The 22,523-nt window shown below is 41.6% G+C and overlaps 2 protein-coding genes across 3 annotated transcripts; one reads left to right on the top strand and one right to left on the bottom strand.

Annotated features, from left to right (window-relative positions):
• Nucleotides 1–5: 5 nt before the first annotated feature.
• Nucleotides 6–7,005, bottom strand: LOC130111380 (fibronectin type III and SPRY domain-containing protein 2). The gene is made up of 13 exons (XM_056278553.1): nucleotides 6,746–7,005; nucleotides 6,347–6,454; nucleotides 6,087–6,182; nucleotides 5,671–5,904; nucleotides 5,434–5,456; nucleotides 4,999–5,120; nucleotides 3,739–3,903; nucleotides 3,428–3,562; nucleotides 3,098–3,251; nucleotides 2,052–2,185; nucleotides 1,492–1,624; nucleotides 992–1,168; nucleotides 6–277 (listed from the first exon to the last, which is right to left on the bottom strand). Exons 2-13 carry the CDS (start codon nucleotides 6,422–6,424, stop codon nucleotides 28–30), a joined length of 1,701 nt encoding a protein of 566 aa, XP_056134528.1. The 5' UTR covers nucleotides 6,425–6,454; nucleotides 6,746–7,005; the 3' UTR covers nucleotides 6–27.
• A 133-nt stretch (nucleotides 7,006–7,138) lies between these two features.
• Nucleotides 7,139–19,714, top strand: LOC130111464 (WASP homolog-associated protein with actin, membranes and microtubules). 2 transcript variants are annotated; one of them, XM_056278665.1, is made up of 11 exons: nucleotides 7,139–7,768; nucleotides 10,103–10,276; nucleotides 11,310–11,460; nucleotides 11,710–11,879; nucleotides 12,980–13,178; nucleotides 14,064–14,248; nucleotides 14,558–14,644; nucleotides 14,779–14,874; nucleotides 15,249–15,666; nucleotides 16,743–16,894; nucleotides 18,173–19,714. In XM_056278665.1, the coding sequence occupies exons 1-11, from the start codon at nucleotides 7,187–7,189 to the stop codon at nucleotides 18,323–18,325; spliced, it is 2,367 nt and encodes a 788-aa protein (XP_056134640.1). In that variant the 5' UTR covers nucleotides 7,139–7,186; the 3' UTR covers nucleotides 18,326–19,714. The 2 variants fall into 2 exon arrangements, with proteins under 2 accessions (XP_056134640.1, XP_056134641.1); XM_056278666.1 differs by having other exon boundaries at nucleotides 15,252–15,666.
• Nucleotides 19,715–22,523: the final 2,809 nt, after the last annotated feature.

The raw sequence follows: 22,523 nt of genomic DNA on the forward strand, positions 1-22,523 counted from the left end.
AGGACTCTGGAATACAACCATTACTTGTCAGATAAGCATGTACTCTGGAGTTTCTATGCCATTGTGCACAGTGAGAGCTCCTGGGTTGTCCAAGGCAAAGCAGGGATGCACATAATTTTGGAAGTGACAGTGGAAGGTGTAAAGGTGTTGTTGTAGATTGACATTGAAGAAGGACAGCGTCCCCCTCTCATAGTCCAGTGCCACTCCAATCCGCACTGGGTTCACTGTGATTCTAAGGTCAGGGCTCCAACCGTTATGCAGAAACTCGTACTTGTGCCTAAGGAGAGAGTTGGAAAGTCATGATGCCACACGCACCACATGCCTCACAGGTCCAGTAAATTCCCAGCCTCCAAGCAGTGAAAATAAACAGGAGTAGATCGAAAACATCTGCTGGAATTAATACCACTTCTTATGCGTTTCAGAATAATGTTCTCAAAGCGATTTGTGTTGTAAATGGCTGAATTGTTGCGGAACGAGTGGTATCATGCCTGTGAAATAGGATCGAAGGAGTGCGTGTTGTCAGGTTCTGTGCAGGCTGAGCCACATAGGATGATGTTGACATGCAGAATGTAAAGCATTCTCAAAGTTTGTGTGATAAGCCTTGAATGAGCTGTCAAAAATCGATAGTCTAATTGTCCTGCCGGCTGCCTTGATCTAAGAATAGTTACTATAGCAACAGCTATAAGGTAATAGATATTCTATGGGCTTCTCTGCATGAATTAGAATCAACTTCCAATTGTCTTAATTATCTGCACATAAAGGCACAGCAGATTCTGTTTAGGAAGCTGTTTAATGATGGAAAACAGTCTTAGCCCACTTTCTTTATAGTAGTCACCCTGAAATGAAATGGATTGACCGCATTTACTCAGTATGTTTATTTCTGTGAAATTAATTCTCCCCTTTTTCAGGCAGTACAATAAACAGGATTATTTTTTCAGTACTAGGATCAGATCATTCTACAACAGGCTACAAATATCTAGCGTGCTGGTACCTGGAAGGAGTGAGGATGTGTCTCATGCACCATGAGGAGGTGTTTGCTCCAAGATACGAGTTCCTTTGGGTGTCCTCATATGCAACTCCGATCCTGAACTCGGTGTCATTGTCCACCTCCACCTCCCAGTAATGTCTGCCTCGCACTGGTATCAAATCCCCCAGCACAGCTACACATCTACACACGCATGTGCATGGGTGAATTTCACGATTATATGAGCCAACATGGCACCCTGAAAAGCTCCCCACAGTGGTATTCATTTCTTTACTTGCAGTTTTAAAGTTTGTTTGACTTGTCAACTTGCACTTTTTTCATGTATACATTTTCTATAGCTTTGCTGTTACATTTAGTGGGTTGTAAGCACACCAGTCAGATTCCTTGTATGTGTTAACTTTCTGACTTTTTTTAATAAAAGCGATTCTGATTCAAAGGTTAATACATATAAAAGTTATTCATATAATAGTTTGTATTGTCAGATTAGTAACAATGGAATAGTCAACCTGGCAAAGGTGTTGTCATCAAAGGCCATAGCACTTAGCGGCAGCTCCTCATCCCCATAAAACATGGTGAAGCCATCTTCAGAGATAGACAGGCATGGATGGGCTGTATCCTCCAGAAGATGGAAAAATGTACCTGTCCCCCCCGCCCCACACACATACATGTAGATGTCTAGCATTTCATAAGTTTGGTTTTTTTTAACTCGGTAGGCTCTGATGCTAGGATATTGACAACTGGTTTTATTGTGGCTGTTGGGATCCAACATATACTCCTTAATTCATATAACTTAAATTCCTTCCTATTCACACATTTCATGCTGTTGGCTGGTTTTACTGCTGTGCTTTGCATGCCTTGTATCTGTGCTAATACTTTATATATATTCTTAACCTTTTCCTCACATATTTCTAGTATTGCTAGGTGGGTTGTGTTGTGATATTCCCTTTGATATTTTTCTATTTATATCCTTTTTTACCCCTTAGCTGCATATCTGCTACTGCAAGGATCAAATTTCCCCACGAGGATCATTTAAATTTCATCTTATCTGACCTGCATTGCTCCTCACCTGTTGTGGAGATTACAAAGGCTTCACTCCTGTCGCTGGGCCCACCGATGTTGACTGCTCTGACAGAGATGAGATAGCGTTTTCCTGTCTGCAGTTGGATCAGACATTGACAGGTGGGCACAGCTACTATGGACCTGCAGAGATTGACCAATGGGATATAATGTTCCTTTTCAATGTATTTGGCACAAGTATGGTAACATTTGTGTTGGCACTATTCTTACAACAGCGAAAAGCTTCCAAATATCAATATCCAATAAAATCTGAAATGCTAGATGAAAACTCCGATAGCCAAGGAGGACCATTTGTCGGCACCCTTTTTGCACATACTTTAGAAGGCTTGATGGGGGGGGGGGGATACCAATAGCGTCGGTCTTCCTTAATTTTAGTTTCTGCAGTGATCAAATGAAAATCACCCCAAATGGTGGGACTTGCATGTCAGCTGAGTCTTGAGTGCCATAAGAGGCAAAGCTAAGAATAAATTTTCAAGGACATATTCTCTTGAATCAGCAGGTCTAAAACCATGGGACCTAAAAAGTCCCAGGCAATTACAAAAAGAGTCTTGTTTATGGATTTGCTGAAACAAAAAAAAGCTTCATTCATGTGCAGCATAGTAAAAAGAAAAGACATCATGTACTACATCTTACACAAAGCTCTGCAGCTCAAATGGGCCATTTCCTATCAGGGCTTCTATCTGGCAATATTTCTTGTTCAACATAAAAACGGGTTATTCAGCCATATTAAGAAAAAAAAAAAGGCACTAGACTTGCATAGTGTGAGTCAGTTTCTCATGGACCATAGTCCTGTTTGCATGTAGCATAAAAATGTGTGTAAATAGACTAGAGACACATTGAACAAGAATTTAAATCCTTCAGTGTGCCTTTGGTATAGTTACACTTAGAATTTAGTGCAGTTTGACTAAATCTGATATCAGATTTACTCAACAGATTTTTATGCCAAATGTAAACAGGGTGCATGATACGGACAATGAGTGATGAGGTAGGTGTGTGTTTGTGTGTGTGTGTGTGTGTGGTAAAGACAGTTCTCACTCGGTAATACTGCTCTGTCCAGCACCTGTATCCATCTCACTGAGCTCCACTGTGTAAGAGTCGACAGGATTGGTATTTCCAGATTCCCAGCGAATCAGAGCAGCTTCCGGACAGCTGGTGCACTCCCTCTGCTTTATTATGGGAGGTGAGGGCACTATGGGAAAAAAGAATATGCAGTTTTTATGTTTTATTCTGATCACATCAACCTTGTGAGTCTGGAATGACTCCAAAGTCTGAAGTGGAAGTCTCGCCAGGACAATAGAGCAATTTCTAAAACCGTCCGAACTTTAATGACTAATCATGTCATGGCACAGCTGGAGCGTTTATTACCCGTCATGTATAGGGCCTTCTCACTCGCTGGGCTGATGCCTGTGGTGTTGGTCGCTGTCACCCAGAGCTCATACTGAGCGTTGGGCAGCAGATCTGTCACGGTGCAGTGGGTCTCCTTCGCCTTTACCTTGGACACTGACGAAGTCAACAGCAACCATTTAACATATGATTTGTTTTTTGCTGTCTTTCACAGGACACACAAACCAGTAAAAGGAATCTTCAGCACTTTTACATTGCATTTAAAAGGCTAAGTCACTCTCAACGAGTCAGCTCAGCAGACAATGTGAAACTAAAATGTTTTTGCTCCATACCATCCGGTCCACAGATGCTGTCTGCTGGTGTGTCCTCCAGCACGGGCCTGTAGTAGAGTTCGTAGTACTCCACTGTATCATCTGAAAACAGGCTCCAGCACACACGCAAAGATGTCTGTGTGGCAGAATTGGGAATCTGGGGATTGATCACTGGGGCAGATGGGGCTGGAGTGACATCAGCAGAAAATCAGAATCAGAATCTCCTTACAGGGATCTAAAATTACTTTCATTGTAATATCAGTATAGCAGCAAGGCTGGTTTCATTTGGCAAAGCTGCTTTTCAATTGTGAATGTTTCTCATCCACATAAGTAATATATTTACTTTATGCATATCTACAAAATGCATTCTCTTTTATAACAGATGCGTCCTTTTGGGAGGTAAATCAAACCTATGGAATGTAAAACACATACACAATCACAAATGTATCAAGACAATTGTTGGTGATTCAAGATGAGATATGTAATCATGAGTCATCTCCAATTATCAGCAAGATTTTTCTCTAGAAGCCATATGGCAAAAGTGATGTATAGAGAGAGAGAGATGAGAGGTGTACTTGATTAATCCTTGTGGGGAATTTGTTCTCTGCATTTAACCCATCCTATTGTATAGGAGCAGTGGGCAGCTGCAGTGCCCAGGCACCAACTCCAGTTCTTCTTTCTATTGCCTTGCTCAGGAGCACAGGCAAGAGTATTCACCCTAATGTGCATATCTTTTTGATGGTGGGAGGAAACCGGAACACCTGGAGGAAACCCACGCAGACACTGGGAGAACATGCAAACTCCACACAGAAAGGACCTGGGACTGCCTGGGGTTCGAACCCAGGACCTTCTTGCTGTGATGCAACAGTGCTTACCATTGGGCCACCTTGCCACAAGTTATGTATGCAAGTTATTTAATTTAGAGCGCCACTCAATTATTGACACATTGGAGATCACTCCATAATTAAACACACAAAGGCAGTAAATTGCTAGTTACTCGTCTCTAGGCAACCACTGTGCCCCAGACAGCTACGTTGTAATTATGGACACATGGAGTGCACAATACCCTCAAGATGTTTAATCTTCTATTCTCTTGTGCCTCAAACTAAAGAAGCAATTGGTTGTTTATTTAAGAGTCAAATTGCCTTGGACTGTAAGTGATAAAAACAATCAACTGCTTTTTATCTATGAACTTGACCCATCATAGGTGCAAATAAACAGTCTGTTGGCGTGTATTGCATATTAAATGTTTGAGGAAGAAAAGCAGCATAGCCATCAGACCTGGAACAATGTTGATGGAGTCCATCATGGTTTTGACATCTGATAAGTCAGCAAGAGGTGTATTAAACTCAAGGGATGTTGACAGTGTGAGGTCAATCTTCTCTTTAGCAAACTCCTCAATTCTGGTGATACATAAAAATACGCATTAGATACTGGGGATTTAACATAAAGGTAAATCACCTGGTGTCATGCCATTCAATAGCTTCCGTATTAGATGGATAAGTTTATCCATTTACATTTGTGCAATATAATTTTCAAACTACGCACAACATTCCTTTAGAAACACGTGCAGTGGAAGACAGTATAACCAACTTGTGTAAGTCACCAACACATTATCTTTAGCCTTTTAAAATACCAGTATCATTAGATTGAGTGCGTTAGTCCAGTGACAGACATGCTTTATTAATCACTCTGAACAACATCATAATGTATTACCTCTTAACTGTGGGCATAACTGCCTGCCAACAAAGTTTAGAGCAGAGCAGTTCAATAACATAGTAAATCAATATATAAATACTTTTCAATATTTCACATTGCAAAAATTATCAGTGTTTTACATTACAAAAATTGGCATCAGACATTCTAGCATCTGAAATGTATTATGACTCTCGACTTGGCGTGGAGAACTGGAGAGCATCAACCAACACTGCACAAGAACAAGAGGCAACAGACCCTTAGAAAAAGTCTCTTGTCCTGGCTGCGGTAGATCTCTTGAGCAGTCTCAATTAGCTCCTTGGAGGCATCCAGTGTCCGGCCACATCCCAGCAGCTGGTTGTACAGGGCTTCCAACTTGCCCTTCTTCTCCTCCTCCAGCTCAGCTGCCCTCTCATCATACCGCTGAGACAATGTCTGTAGCACGTCATTGTAGTGCTGTTCTAAGTGCTGCTCCTGACGTCCAAAGTTCTCCTGCACACACAGTAGCATGTTAAAATACTGCAGTGAAGAGAGACTGATTTTGTTTGCTATTTAAATTGTCAGCACAGACACAAGGGGTCCAGGAGAGGATGACACATCAGAGGAAGAAATGCGTAGAACTGGTTTGGGTAGTTATTGAACTGAGGCCCCGAGGAGAAATGGCACATATTTACCTCTACAGTGAGGAAGATTTCCTCCAGATGCCCCGCAAAATTCTCCATCTCCACAACCTTCTCTTGCAATTTATTCTGGGTAATGCTAATCTCATTCTGAAAACAGTTGAAAGTCATACACACACACACACACACACACACACACACAATCAATAAACATGGTTTGTTGTGGGCATTCCTCTATAACCATACCATTATGTGTCAAACAGTGTTTTATATTAACATGGTAGTTAACACTCTATTGACCCCCTCACACTAACCTCCTCAGTCTCATCTTTGCTGAGGGCTTCCTCTGTGATCACATCCAGGCTGCCTCCTCTGATCTCATACAGGTCCATGACAGGAAAGGGAAGTAGAAACCTGAAAGACTGTGCGAGGACAAATTCCATGTTTACAATCAATTACTGCTACAATGCTGCAATAGGTAGCTTTTGAAAACAGTGTATCACTTTACTCTTACTCACAGTCATTCAGATTAACGATAGCCTTAAGACTATTCAGGGATATGCATAATGAATAAAGTTAGCAGTAGCAGCAGCATCACAGATCTGTTCCAAGTACGTTGTCGATGCTTGAACGTTTTAACATGCTGGCAGAAATATTTCTTAACTTAGACAAATTCAAAAAAAAATAATTATGAGAACATAATGGGTATTTACCTGGGTGTAGAATCACTTAACCATTCCCTTCTAAATGACTTTCAAATGTCGATTACGAGTGTTCGTCGAGCCAACAGTGTGGCCTAATGTGGACCTAGCACTTGTGACAAAAATAGACAAACCCAAGACAGCTCAAATATCAAAAAGGATGTTTTCTGGAGGGTAATGTAAGCAATGCATTGAATTAAATACATTATAATAGACACATTATAACATTGAGGTTGTTTTTTTTTTACTGTAACATTGGCGTCACCGTTATACTAAGAATCACTTAATGCTGTAGTATTACAAAAGAGCAATTTCCTGAACACGTGACTCAAAGGGTTTTTCCCCCACGTGACTCAAAGGTCAAAGTTGGACGCCGCTCCAGACCGACGTCATACAAATGGCGGACGCTGTAAACAGGCAACGACATCAAGACACAAACCTTGCACCTTTAACATGTCTAAGATGAATAACGTCGAGTTTGAGCGTTTAGATAGCTTGGAGGGCTGGGTCGCTATTAAAAGTAACCTGTTTGAAGAAAAAGAGACGTTTAAGCTGGGATTTATAGTGCAGTGGAATGTGATCGAGTCCAAGTTTGCTGTCACCTGTCACAACAGAACACTGCAACGGCAGAAACGTAAAGACGAAGTCGTGGTCGGTGACAAAGAGACGAGCTGGGCTGGACTGTTCTCTGTAAACGACCTGGGAAATATTCATCAACAGCTAACGTGCGTTGCCGATGTCTTAGGACCTTATTTTCCCGATTTATCCGAGTTTGAAGAGGGGAATATTTGGGACTTGATATTCCCGAGTCGGAGATCGAGTCTGGACGACGGTTTAAGGGATTTTGACATGTCCTGTCGAAGACTTGAAAAATATTTCAGCACGGCTATTGATGTCTGTGGGCGCAAGATAGTGCTCGACTTGTTGTTCTCACAGGACGAGCGAGATGTCGACGAATACTTCGAAAATCTACAGGAGTTTAAGAAGAAGACGTTACAGGAAGAGGTGTCGAGGGCAAAGGACCACCTGCGAAGAGTGAGACGCTTTAGTATAACTGTGTGCCTGTTCTGCCGACATGTCATTTAGCGCAAATTTTTAATCACAATAATTAAACCAAAATTTACGACCGTTGAAAATTATGACCATGGAGACTTTACCGAATATGCGCATGCGCAATGACGCTTGGTAGGCCCACTTGGGTAGGATGCAATGTTAGAACAGTGCTTGCTTACATTTGCGGTCAATACCACCAGTTTAGATAGGTGTTCCATCATGTCATCCAACCCATCGAGTGGTCCTACCAAGTGTGATTATAAATGTGCGAGTTTGGATTTGGGCTGGCTGGGAGTATGAATTTGCGCTTTGACATTTCAACAAGTAAGAGAAAACTCACTAGAACACAGGACTCCTAGTTTCACTTTAACGGATCGACATAACTATGCCCGATTCATACATTCAGTGTTCAGACGATTTGTCCTACCTTGTCGAAATGTCCAACCTAGTTGAACTCACAACTAATTCTACTCCGACCCTAAACCGCGCATGCGCAATAACACTGAAAACCTACTCGGTAAGTAGATTAAATGGTAGAACACATGTATAGTTAAGTTAGGATCTCAGATATTGATAGCTATATCCTTAAATGTATCTACTACTACTACTACTACTACATGTGTCCTTTAAATGTATAATGATCAGAATCAGATTTATTGGCCATGTAAGTTTGCACACACATGCCATTTGACTCCAGCAGCGTGGCTCTCTGTACTTAACATAGAATAACAACACAACAATCTTCAGATATATGCACAAGGATTGACTATATACAGTCGAAATAAGAGGCAATGAAATGCATTGGTGCAGATAATAGTTCAGAGATGCTGGAAGCTGGTTACTTACATACATGCCTGAGGTAGATGGACATGACAGAGTGTACCAGTATATGTACAATGTACATTATATGCAGCGTGGTTGGATTTATTTGACAATGTTAAGTGTTCAATTGAATGACAGCCCGCAGAAAGAAACTGTTTTTATATCTGGTTGTTTTGGTGTACGATGCTTTGTAGCACCTACCAGAGGGGAGGAGTTGGAACAGGTTGTGACCAGGGTGTGATGGGTCTGCAGTGATGTTGCCTGCCTGTTTCCTGACTCTGGAGGTGTATAAGTCCTGAATGGAGGGCAGGTTAGCACCACTGATTTTCTCTGCAGACCTAACTGTCCGTTGTAGTCTGTCCCTGTCCTGTTTGGTGGCCGATCCAAACCAGACAGTGGTGGATGTGTAGAGGACAGACTGGGTTATTGCAGAGTAGAACTGAATCAGCAGTTCCTGAGGCAGGTCGAATTTCCTGAGCTGGTGGAGAAAGTATATCCTCTGCTGGGCCTTTTTGATGATTGTCTATGTTGGATGCCTACCTTAAGTCCTGGGAGATTGTGGAACCCAGAAATCTGGGTGAGAATGATCCTTTTTCTGCTACATGTCGAGCACTACATTTCTGCCAGAAATTATTCTTATTGTTGCATTATATAAGTTATTTATTATTTCCCCAGAAATGATACACACAAAGTTGAAGAATTGACAGGTTAAATTTGTTTATTTACTCCGGGAAGTCAAGGATGAAGTCATTTTCAGGAACCTGGAAGTTGTATGATTATCTCTATATCAAGATGTGGGCTCATCAGTTGGTGTGCAACTAATTTCTTTAGTTTACTATACTGTATCTGTGAACCGTATACTGATATACACCGTGTTGGGGGAAAAAAAAGAGAAAGAAATGCATGATTAAAAAAAACATAATTTGGTGTACTCATCAGAGAGCATCAGAAAGTTTTGTTGTAAATCATTGTAAATCACATTTTGGTGGCCTTACGCATACAAAATAGGAAGTGATTGTAAGAAAACGGCTTGTAACAGGTGTCTGAAATTCAGATTTGATCAGAAATGTAAAGTGCTTTGAGTGGCTGTTGCAGCTAGAAAAGCGCTATATGAAATGCAACTTGATTGATTGATTGATTGATTGATTGATTGATTGAAGTTTCTTGCAAAACAAGAGAAAACATTTAGAAATATCCTGTGATCACATCCCTTACACATTAAAGAATAAAACCGAATTGACAAAAAACACCAGAGGTTTTCCAAAGCTTCAGCATCTTGATGTTCTATAGCCTATAGTTGGAGAGCTCTGAGTTTGGCATACTAATTATCAATAGCAGCTTGCTGCAAAGCTTGTTTTTTTTTTCCTTTTTTTTTTTGGTGCCATTTCCCTGCGCATCACAAGTATAACAAAAAGATTAGGTCTAAGGCAAAGATCTTACAGATCAAAGAATAATCTAGTTTTTGTATCCCTAACCCCAACTCCCTCCCCACAGCTTCTGCAGCGCCACAGTGAGGTTGACAGAATGGTTCTGCTCCTCAGCATCTACCAGGAAGAGGACCAGGCCTACCACGAGCTGGTCACAGTCGCCACCACCTTCTTTCAGTACCTACTCCAGCCATTCAGAGACATGAGAGAGCTTGCCTGCCTCTACAAGATGGAGATCCTGGTAAATATAGATTCATACATGACAGCTGTTGGCTTCAATATGCCAGATATGTTTTACAATGAAGGTTTCAATCACAAAACTCTGGAAAACTTTTGTTTAATAGTGAACTATGGAGCTATTAAAATCCATAACTCAAAGAAAGCCTGTCATACGCTGATTTTTAGAGAAATATGAAATGTTAGCACACAATTCACGGCATTAAATTACTTGTAATATTCTTGTATCTGCCACATATTGCCAGTGTTTTTTATCCAAAGCTCCGGCAGTAAATTTCAGAATGCAAAAATATCATCTACACTAAATCCCCATGTAATCAAAGGCAGTACTAATGTGGCAACAGAAGCATACTGCAATTTTGATTGCGCCTCTACACTAATATTAACATAATTAAATGTGTGTAACAATGAACACATTAATTTTTCTGTTGCAATTCAATATGAAATATCCCTATATGGGGTGCCCCGGTGGTTCACCAGGTAGAGCATGTACTACATAAGGCTGAGTCCTTACTACAGTGGCGTGGGTTTGAATCTGGCCCGGGCCCTTTGCTGCATGTCATTCTCTCCCCTGCCTTTCCTGTCTCCTTTGTCTCTCTCTAATACCACTATCAAATAAAGGTGAAAAATGCCAAAAAAAAATCCCTATGTGTAATTCCTTTGATTACAATATATAACCATGCTGTTCCAGGTTGTTAATTTTATAATTTGTTATTCATGATTGGCCATTAACGGGGGGTGTTGGTATTCCAACTACTTCATGGTGTATTTGAACAGCACGTAGGAGTCCATCTGGTGTAATGGGGAAATCCCTATCAGAGATGGAAATGACTATAAATATCCATTTTCTTATTACACTTTCGTATATATATATATATATACACACACACACACACACATACAGAGTAGAAGCATTTTAATAATTAAATGACTAAAAGTCAAATATGTGTGTGCGAGGTAATTGTAAAGAAAAAAAATTATATTGAATCCCTGAGTGCCAAGCAGCCAACTATTCTGTTTACTGTTGTCCTCCGCAGAAGTCATTGGATTTTGAGGAGTTGGGTCCTAAGAGAATTGCAACTCTGGAGAAGGAGGCGGAAGAATGGAGGAGACGAGCAGAGGACGCAGTCTCCTCAATTCAGGACATCACCGTTAGCTATTTTGTACAGACCTCAAAGGCCCTGGCTGGTACTCTGTGCTTTTAATTGGTTTGGTTGTTACATTTGCGACTGTATGTACATATGATTGCAGGCACTGAGGAAGCACACTGGTACATATAGGTTGGACCATGATGTGTATACCTGACTTAAATCATTAGTTTTGCATGTATGCCAGTTCATAAACCTATTAGTTTGCTACATCCCTATTTTAAAATTACATGTACTTGTGTAGCCATTTACAATCTTCAGTGTTATCAATTATTGTGTTCATGTTCAGGTATGTTAAAGCAGATGGAAGAGGATAAGTGTCGTTTTGGACCTGCTGCTTGGGCATCAGCCACTCCTAGACTCGAGAAACTGCGCTTCCTATTGGCCAAAGAAACCCTGCAGCATATGAGAGCCACAGAGATGTGCCTCAACCGCAAAAAAGACAGCATCAGAGAAAGAGTATGTGTCTTACTATGTTTTGATTAACAAAAGCTACAGCATGACATTTCATGTAGGATCTCTAATTTTGCAATTTGTCAGTAGATTCCAAGTTGGCATACCCAACGCTTTCTGTATTGACAGGGCTTTAGCTATCTCTTCAAATTTCACTCAGCAGTGTTGTGGTTGATCAAGTTTTTTTTTACCTTGTGTGATGCTCTAACACTGTTTGAGTGTCTGTACCAGAGAGATGTGGCAGTGCCTACTTGCTCTAGTATACATCTTGCTTGGTATTCCAGACTGATCTGAATCTCTGGCTGCCACAGGCCTTTGATCTATTTATAAAGTCTGACTAGAAAAACAGAAAATCCCCTGATACATCCCCACAACCTGTGTGTGTGTGTGTGTGTGTGTGTGTGTGTGTGTGTGTGTGTGTGTGTTTGTGTGTGTGTGTGTGTGTGTGTTTGTGTGTGTGTGTGACGATACAAACTGTATATTTGTCTGTGAAAAAAGTGTATTGCTTTTCTGATTTGCTTAGACATTTTGTATGCATCACAGTCTATGAAAAAGCATCTCAAGCAGTGTAGTGGTTTAGGATAGATAGCATGTTGTGCATTTCAAGGTTTGCCGGGCAACAATTTTAACACTTTCAACCTCATGCAGCAACATCATTCATCCGATTAAGCTCCTTAAAAATCAGGTTTGAGAATGTTGGTTTCAGTTACCACTGTGAAATCCACATGAACCTTGACAGAGACAGCTGTGTGTGAATCTGTATAATGAGATCAGTGAGCTACACCTACGCAAATGCTATCCGTGAAGTACTGGCACCAGCAGAACTCAGGGGCACCCTCATGTGTGCATGTCTGCCTGTGCTTATCATAGTGGGAATGTGTTTTACGAGTGTATGTCTGTTTGGAAAAGGCTAAAAAGGCCGCCGGTTTTGTCTGTTGTTGTTTTTTGTTTTGTATTTGTTTTTTTTTTGTTTTTGTTTTTTTAAAGTTTTCTCACCACTTCACTGTCCAGCAACAGTTTCATATTCAGTGTGTGTGTGCTTTGTATTTGGCACAACCTCAGCATCCAGGAAATGGCCTTAGCCTTTCTCCTTTGTTGTGGCATAGTTGGAAGGTCTTGGCAAGGACTGTGGACCACTGTCTGGGTCTGCATCTAGTAGCGGCCAGCAGCAGAAGACCGTGGACCAGCTAGAGCTGCAGTTTTATGAGGCCCAGTTGGAACTCTACGACACCAAATTCGAGATCCTGAAAAACGAGGAGCAGCTGCTGGTGGCCCAGATAGACACCCTGCGAAGGCAGATTAGAGGTACTCTATAGCTTTGATGGGCTAGAGGGTGTTACATTATGTATGTATGAAAGACAAAATGGCTTGTGGCTCAGTGGCGAGACTAAGAGTAGATACTAGTCATTCTGTTTCATGGGGTGAGGGTGAAGAGGAATTTATCATACCTCCTACCTGAGCAGTGTGTGAGTCACAATGTCGAACTGGTAAGTTATACCATTGGAATTAATGACTGTGTACCAACCAAAAAAACTGTCATTCATAGGTCCACCAAACCGACTCCAGATGTCAGTTCATTATGCCTAAAAGTTCAGAGTACAAAACGAAGCCAAGCACAGAAAGCAGAGTGCAAAAAGAAGAGGGAAAGAAAAGGGGAGATATTAAGCTTGTCTGAGAGTGTAAACATATGTTTTAGCAAACACTACAATCTGTACCACTAGCAGAAGCTTTCAGTATGTTCTGCTCAAATTTTAAATAATAATGTAATATCGTACAAAGTTTGTTTACTTTTGGGAAACATTTTGTGTGAATTCTCCCTAATTGCTGCTCCTGAGGTTTGAGATGTTTGCTTTCATGCAGTTGTGTGTGTGTGTGTGTGTGTGGGGGGGGCGGTGAAAGGAGGTTATCACTAGGCCATGCAGCCCCTCATAGTAGTTCCTACTAAAAACAATGAATTAAAATGTAGCAACGCAACAAGGTAGGTTTTGATTCATATTTAGGCTGAAGATGTGTTTGTCCATAAACACTGTGCTGTAAGTCAGCACTGTTAGTGTTATATACATGCTTCTCGGAGGAGGGTCTGATGTTGATGTTGATTTTGATTTTGGTGCACATGCCAGGAAGTGAATGGCCAGTAACATGTAAATGTAGCTTACCCTTTAGAGTGACAAGAGTCGTTCCTGATTTTAGAATTGAAGGAGGAAGTGGTGTATTATGACGTGTGCGAGGATCCAGAGGAGTTAAGGAGCCTGGTCCACACAGGCATACAGCAGCTAGGCTCTACCGATGTCAATCAGCTGAGAAGACGCCTACAGACACTAGAGACCAAGAGAGGCAACATCTGTGCCAGGCGAGCTTACCTCCGCAACAAGAAGGTAAGGGTGTGTGGGCAATACTGTTGCACCTGTGAACTTGCACCTACATATTAATTTAGTATATACATACATATGTGTATGTACATGTACAGATGTGTACATACATAGCAGTCATGTGTGCCCAATGATTGCTGGGACAGGCTCCTGCATCCCCGCAACCCTGAGAGTAGGATAAGCAGTTTCGATAATGGATGGATGGATGGATGGATACATGTAGACATATACACTATAATATATATATATATAAAATGTATATGCATGATTTATTGGAACTCAAGAGGCAGAATGTATCACTTTATGTGCCTGTAGGATCAGTGCATGGAGGCCCATGAGCAGAAGCAGCATACAGCTGAGGAAAGCTCCATACATTTCAAACAGCACCATCAAGTCCACCTGGTGAGTCACCATGGCAACAAGGTGAATGCACCTACGGAATTGTCCGTACAGGACATAGGTTGCAAATGAAATTAAATCATTGTCTCTCTCACTGTTGGTGTTCTCCCTCTTCTGTCTACCTCGCTTGTCTACAGAGGCGAGAAATGAAGAAAGAAGAGGAGCAGAGGAGGAAGGAGTGGGTGGACCAGGAGAGAGAGAAGACCCTCAGTCGACTACGATCCTTCAGAGAGGTCAGGCTCTCTTACTCTGTTCTCTTCCTCTGTAGTGTCTTTCTTCTTTTAATAAAGTCCCAGAAGTCCCTGCTCCATACTGTCTAGCTTTTTCCCTATTTATCATTTTCTTTATGCAGCAGCATCTTAGCTATGTGTCCATGCATGAATGTGCATGTTTGTGCCTATGGGCACTGTCTCCAAAGCATCTCAGTCACTGATGAGACAATAAATGTCACTGACTGGTGAGCCCTATTTAAAGCCAAAAGCTTTAGACTAATGTGAGGGTGGAATCTTCTCTTTTTGTTTCCCTGTCATACCTAAATTCGTTTCCTCTTCTTTCTTTTTCTTTTTTTTTTGCCTGCCACTTCCTTCCGTCCCTTTAATTTACCAAGAAGCGACAGGGCCAGTATGTCCTGAAGACTCCTCAGCCCAAGATATCTGCACCAATGGAGCTGGCATGTTCTGACCCCTCTCAGCCACTTTCCATTATCAGCCTTGATCCCCCTTCCACCTGTGGATTTTCTGCACCCACCAAAAGGAGAACACCCAAGAAACAACAGTCCCCCAAACCCAAAGACATCCCTGTCCAAATCTACACCCCACCACCACCACCATCATCATCAACAGCAAACCCTCTTGCAACCACAGCACTGCCTCCCCCACCCCCACCCCCACCCCCACCATTACCACCTCTGACTTCCCCTCCTTCACCTTTGACTGCCCCCCCTCCCTCCCAGGACACACCAGTGCCACTCAGTGAGAAGGAGACTGCCCCTTTCCCTGCCAGGAACACCCTCAAAGACAACATAGGTGAGAATGGTACATATGACTCCATTAGCTCCTTGCCTATCTCTGTAACAAAATGGTGCTGATGGTCACTTCGACACACAGGTTGTCTTTTTTTCCAAATGTTTATATTGGTCACTGGTTGTGTTGTCCCATTTGCAATGCAGTCTGCATTTACAGATCCATTATCAACTATGTCAACGGTAGCAGATCCAGTAAGGCTGAACATACATTGGCTCAGTCCTGGAGGCCAGTCTTTAATTCAGAGTTCAGACTGGAAGGAAATGGATGTGTGAAAGTTTTCCTTTCAACCACAGGGAGGGTTGTTAGTTTAATCAACAGAAAAAGCATCCCTGTGCACACACACACACATGTACAGGACAGAATACACATGTGTGTGCGTGCGTGTGTTTGTGCACATGTGCCTGTTTGGTATTCTGTCCTTAATCCCCATCTTCCCCTGTCAATGGCAACCCAGGGAAGGCACTTAACTCTGTTGTTGCCCAGTATATGCGTACTCAGCCTTAGGGAGGGTGTTCAATCCATGACAAGTTCATTTACTCAAACCTTCAGAAAACAGAGGTAGTTTGTGAGAATGACATTTATAGATCATGTAGCTCATTTGAATCTCTGTACCGATGCTTATTCAGAGTATAAACTTTGCAAATACTTGCACATGGGAATTCTGTGTCCATGCTATGTCCATCCTTATTTGGACATAGCATGGACTGATCCATTTATCTGCATGGATCAGTGGTGAAAATTAAGGTATATATAAAATTTAGATCTGTTGTATGTGTATGTGTGTGTGTGTGTGTGTGTTTGGGAGGGGTGCTTTTACATTGGTTCTGTAAACTGCTGTTTAAGGGAGTCTGCAGTTCAGATAAACTACTGATGAGCTGCACAATTGCTGACAACTTCTTTTAACCTGGTTTCTTATTTTATTCCCAATTTAATCCATCTTTCTTAACCAAAGATGCCTGATCTGAATGTAATGAACTACCAGGCAGAATAAAAAATAAGCAGTACTAGTGGTACCTGAGGACCTGATTGAAAACCACTGTTCTAACATGTTTCAGCCTGCCCCCTCTTTGTCCTAGGAACGATGGACGAGGTGCTGGCCTCATTGCAGCGTGGGCAAATCCAGCTTCGGAAGGCTCCAAGCCCCCGTTCCCCTGCGAGAGCGCCATCTGCAGGGGACTTGAGGAACAACCTGATGTTGGCGATCCGACAGGGAGTTACCCTGAAGAAGGTTAGACATAGTAGAGAATAAAAAATATGCTGTGCACATACTTGCAGCACTCTTTGGTTGAGAGATAGTGTGTATACAGGCTGATTATGCTGGTGATAGTTTGAATGATGGCTCACCGGCTCGTGAATGAATCAACTCATTTTCATGATTCCAAGACATGAGGGTGTGATTTTCAGTTATTTTACGCTATTTTTCTCCAAAGTTATATATATGAAAAACAGACAAATGAGAAAAATGTTCAGGTTGTTGTAGCAAAATTTAGTTTAGTCCCAGGTCAACGTGGTTAACACTAGAACGAAAAAAAAGATACAGACCTGTCGCTCCGTGAATGCATCTAAATTGCATATGATTGCATTAAAATTAGTTTTAGATCAATTGCCCATAAAAAAAAGTTATGATAAGATCTACCTAAAACGACCATGAGCCGCCAAAAAGACCGCTCTTAATTTGCAAAATAATATGAGCCTCAACACATATTATATTCCCCCAGAGAAACCTGCTGTAGCCAGGTGAAAAGTAGTGGTCAGCAAAAACTGTAGAGGCTGTGCAATGGTGGGATCTTATGTGTGAAGGGAATTGGATATTCCAAATTAATAAAGAGTTATTTAAAAACATTCATCAAAATATGTAAAATATTCAGGGGGGCGTCCGGGTAGCGTAGCAGTTTATTATGTTGCCTACCAACACGGGGCTCACTGGATCGCATCACCGTGTTACCTCCGGCTTGGTCAGGCATCCCTACAGACACAATTGGCCGTGTCTGCGGGTGGGCAGCCGGATGTGGGTATGTGTCCTGGTTGCTGCACTAGCGCCTCCTCTGGTCAGTTGGGGCGCCTGTTTGGGGGGAAGGGGGAACTGGGGGGGCAGCGTGATCCTCCCACGCACTGCGTCCCCCTGGTGAAACTCCTCACTGTCAGGTGAAAAGAAGCAGTTGGTGACTCCACATGTATCGGAGGAGGCATGTGGTAGTCTGCAGCCCTCCCAAGATTGGCAGAGGGGGTGGAGCAGCGACCGGGACAGCTCGGAAGAGTGGGGTAATTGGCCAGATACAATTGAGGAGAAAATGGGAGGGAAAAAAAAATATATATATATATGTTCATTGCAGGTTCTTCTCTACTGATGTTGGTTTATGGTGTTTTATGCATTTTCATAATCATTGTTGTGATTTTTGCTGGCTTTTACTTTATGTTCCCTCTGCAAGCCTTATGTGGAAACCCACATCCCTTGCAGAATGATGAAGTCTGAAATTAAACTGAAACGAAACATTCGATGCTGTAGGTGATCCCTGTGCGTGCCGAAGCCCAGCACAGCGGTGACAACGAGCTGGAGCGCAGCATCAAAGCTGCCATGCAGAGGATGAAGAAGGTGTCAGCCAACTCTGATGACGAGGACGGAGATGATCAGACACAGTCTTCAGAATGGGACAGTTGAGAATATGCATATATATACACACACACACACACAAAAACACTAGTGAAGAGATTCCCTGAAGTCGGTTATTCTGACTTTGATTGTTTTAAAAAAATGAACTTAATTATCCTCCCCTGTGCATAAGTGTGGAGCAATTACAGTCACCGTGCCTGAGATAAGATGGGAAATGCATTTATGACAATGCAGTGTAGAAAAATCGCACGTTTTTTCTGCATTTCTTTACTTTCCTGGGCAACAACACACATGTTGCCTGGTTTCCATCTTTTGCACTGATTAAAATCTGCTGGTCATATTTGCCACGTCAACATAACCCGGAGGTGTTAGATATACCACCAAAAGTGTTTTAAATCAAAATAGTTGAGCTAGAGTTTAAGCAAGAGGTTTGTCTTTTTTCAGGGTTGTTGGTTTACAGAAATCCCAAGCTGATCTAGAACAGCCAAGTAGTAGTATGCAATGGATGGAGCCATGTCTCTGTGAGCCTTTTGTGACACTGACACTGACAAAGGAGGAAAAAAAACTCACACAAACGGGGGAAGTAGAACAGAACACCCTGTGAGGCAAAGAAGACTGGGAAACCGTTTGAAACAACTGGAACTCCACTGTCCTTGAATACACATTTATCTCTTTGCTGACTGCACTCAGCAGCTGACATCTATGAGTTTAGACAATAGTCTGTAAAGCACTTTTTTTTGTTGCTTAGATACTTTGTGAGAGCTGCAGAAAATCATAGGTTGCATAGCTTTTACAGTTTATTGTCTTAAAAAACTGAACAATTGATCATGAAGTCTTGTAGTGCAGTACAGTTAATTGCAATCTACATTTTAATGCCATTATTAATGTTGGAGACTGCCACATGTAGTGTCCCCGTCTTGTCTCTTGAAATGAGAACTTTTTAAACGTTTGCCTAATATTTTAAAATATGAGGTATAAGCTTAGCTAAGACATTCATTACATGATCTTATGTCTTCCTCCATGATGCCATAACAAATGGAGCTTGAATGTTGAACTGTTTTGCCTTTTGTAACCAACAGTTTTTCATTAAACACGACACATGGGTGATGCATAAATATATTTGCATTCCAGTTTAACATGCTCTGCTTACTCACATATCCCGAGCAAAATCTTTGATGAGCAAGTTGATAAGAGATTCTTGATGGTCAGGGCCCAACGTAATGCTTTTGACCTTTGAACCAGAGTCGCAGCACTTGATTTTTTTTTCTTACCTCTCAAAGAGATGATGCTATAACAGCTAAGAGAGCAATGAAGCACTGATCCCTTTTTTTTCCTTTTTCTTCGTTTTCCATTGGAGTTATAAGAAAAACAGTCGTGTTCAAATGCCTTGAGGATTAGGACATTGGATGCTATACTGTGCATTATTAAAAGATTTCCAAACAGATTATTAGGCTTGCAGTTTCTTTTCATTAACTTTAACGTGCTCACATGCAAAAGGGTATTCCAGTGTTTTTACAGGGTACTTCTAACTGGGTCGTAATGGAAGATAGTTATTCAGATCAGCTGCACCAATTAAAGACGTGCCTCGGCAATCTGCCGGTGAGCCCCAGTGACTGTGCTGTGACAGAGACATACCCCACATGATGAGTCATATCGCAATAACCATTCTAGTTGTCCTTGCCCTGAATTATCGTTCCTGCTATGAGCGCCCAGACGTCCCCAGCCAGTTGACTGGGTTTATTCAGCTTTATGTACTTAGGGAGCTGCCACTAGCAGGGTAATAACGACTGTGCTTCAGAAGCATTCTGTTTTCCACGTACCCCCTCGCTTTTATCTATCGTGTGTGTGCATGCACATAATGCTAAGATCCATGTGCATTTAAATTAAAGAGGGGTCATGTGTGATATGAAGAACACATGACAGGTATTGGGCAAACCCCCACCAATTGTGATTCCATGTTAACTTGAAAGTCTGTCACCCACTGTTACTATGGCAACAGTAAGTCTAAGCAGTAGTGGCCCCACAATGCCATCTTCTCCTTTTCTCTCTCTCACACACATACAGTGCAGAATACTCTCATGATGTTTTACCATCTCGCCCACTCATCACACGATGAGCCTTGCTGAGAGTTGTAGGGATGGCAAGAAAAATGGGTAGAGGAAATGTTGCCGTGTTGGCTTTAAAAAAAAATCGTGTTCATGAGTGTGGTAATCAACTGATGATTTCAAACTGATAGACTTGTCCTTCAACTGGTAAATAATTCTCTTTTTCCTTTAAAGTTCAATATATCCCCACACAAAACCCAACCAAATCATCTGACTGTGGTCAAGACAATAATAAAAAGGTTCCCTGGGACAGAGATCCATGACTGATTGGTTTAGAGGGATAACTGACTCTTCGATGCAATTAAATCAGTGGTTATGAGGCGGGATTGGACACATGCATTCCATAGTCAATCATTCACATGACCATTTACAACAAAATGAGCGAGAGGGATTAAGTTGCCAAGGCAACATGTCCTCTGATCCACCGCTGCAGTTTTTCCCCCTCGGTATGATGTGGGAATTTCGAGTTCAGGTTCTCCACTCCTCAAAGAACCATCATTTCCCTCCTCCCTTCATCCGTCCTGATCTGACAGAAATTGATACACAGCACCACATCATCCCAGCGTTTTTAATTATGCTTTGCACTTCTGTTGCAATTAGGGCTGCATTTAGTGCCATGTAAATCAGCATCACCGTGAAGAGAGGGAGAAGTGAGGTGGAGCAACATCTTCAGTAAAACTTCATTAGGATACATCTCTGGTTGCATAGCTCAAGGTTCATTCCTTCTAACAGCTTCTTACCTAGGAACTTTGAAAAGCATGGCTCGGGCAATGTGGAACTTCACAATGCTATGCATTACCTTCATAAGTCTACACAGTGTGCTGACTTTCTGCCCACCCTCCTCTATGCCGACCTGCAATCGATAGAGGTGCTTCCTTTATCGTCTCTACACAACGGCTGCTGAAATGCAGCCTACTGGTGCATAATAACCACCACGTCATACTCTAGTTGCATTTCATAAAGGGATTTGTACCGAAAAGAGGACACTGACTCCGCACTGTAATTAAATTATATTTTAACAATCGTCAGTTCTATCGTACAATATTGAACATGAGTCACAAAAGTGGATAGGAGGCATATATTTGACAGGAAGAATCATATGTTGTATTATCCAGGTTCAGATGACTTATGAATAGTTGGGTTAAAAAGAGAGGGGGCAATAAGCACAAGTCCCTTAGTGATAACAAGATCCAAACAGTGATGGAAAATATACATTTATAACATGATAGTATTTCCCCACATATATTCCACTCCAACATGTGCCTTTGATTTTAACGTCATGTTTTAACACAGCATATTGTTGTATTCTATAAACAGACTTCCCATTTTTCAAAACATAAAGAACTTTGACATTATCCTGCAATCAAAACCTTACATTATAAAAGCTCTGGGGCCAAAAATTTGGTATGTATACGTATACTGTACACTATATTTATAGAGACAAACTTTAAGTTAAGGTATTGTTAATGTACAGGGTAGGTTCTAGAAATGCCAGTTGCAAATAGGCACCAAAATAAATACATTTCATAAAGGAACGAAAATGATGAAACTCGAAAGGTTTTTTTGATCGATCTTTGGTGACGTACACCTAAACTTTTTTTCATCCAACTAGCAGCACCAAGTCCCCTCACCAAACTAAAACCACTACCATAAAAAAAGAGTTTGTGGGAAGCACAAACAGCAATAACAAGTCTGAAGACATAATTCTTTGTTCTACAAATGGACATAAACACCATCACACATGCAAAATCCTTTTGAACACTGCACTCATGGCAACTCGGTTTACCCCCAATGTCAGTTTTGGACTATAGTGGTTTTTTTTGTAAGTCTACAGACGAGAGAGAGGTGCCTTTCTTCTATAATGCAAATTAAATTCTAAAGGAGTGTGTGTTGAAAACATGGCCCAACATTCAATTGCCCCCTGCCCCTGTCCATCCTTAAGAGTAGTTTTTGAAATGCCCATCCCCCCCCCCCTTTGTGTTCTCCTTTTCCATCATCACAAAGCATCCACATCCTTTAGGATGGGCACATCTTGCCAGTACTTTTTCATCTAGGTTTAGAAGTAAGCCCCCCCCCATCCCCCGCCCCCAAAAAACAAACAAAACAAAAACTTTATGTCATCAGGATTTTCACAAAAATAT

The sequence above is a fragment of the Lampris incognitus genome, chromosome 4 (genome assembly GCF_029633865.1).
Source record: "Lampris incognitus isolate fLamInc1 chromosome 4, fLamInc1.hap2, whole genome shotgun sequence".
NCBI lineage: Eukaryota > Metazoa > Chordata > Actinopteri > Lampriformes > Lampridae > Lampris > Lampris incognitus.

Coding starts and splice junctions, on each gene's coding strand:
- LOC130111380 (XM_056278553.1), bottom strand. CDS start 6,424: ATGGACCTGTATGAGATCAGAGGAGGCAGCCTGGATGTGATCACAGAG. Junction 5,121..5,433: donor GTTATGCCCACAGTTAAGAG/GTAATACATTAT, acceptor ATGTATCACCAG/AATTGAGGAGTTTGCTAAAG. Junction 3,252..3,427: donor GAAGGCCCTATACATGACGG/GTAATAAACGCT, acceptor TTTTTCCCATAG/TGCCCTCACCTCCCATAATA.
- LOC130111464 (XM_056278665.1), top strand. CDS start 7,187: ATGTCTAAGATGAATAACGTCGAGTTTGAGCGTTTAGATAGCTTGGAG. Junction 11,461..11,709: donor GACCTCAAAGGCCCTGGCTG/GTACTCTGTGCT, acceptor GTTCATGTTCAG/GTATGTTAAAGCAGATGGAA. Junction 11,880..12,979: donor AAGACAGCATCAGAGAAAGA/GTATGTGTCTTA, acceptor GTTGTGGCATAG/TTGGAAGGTCTTGGCAAGGA.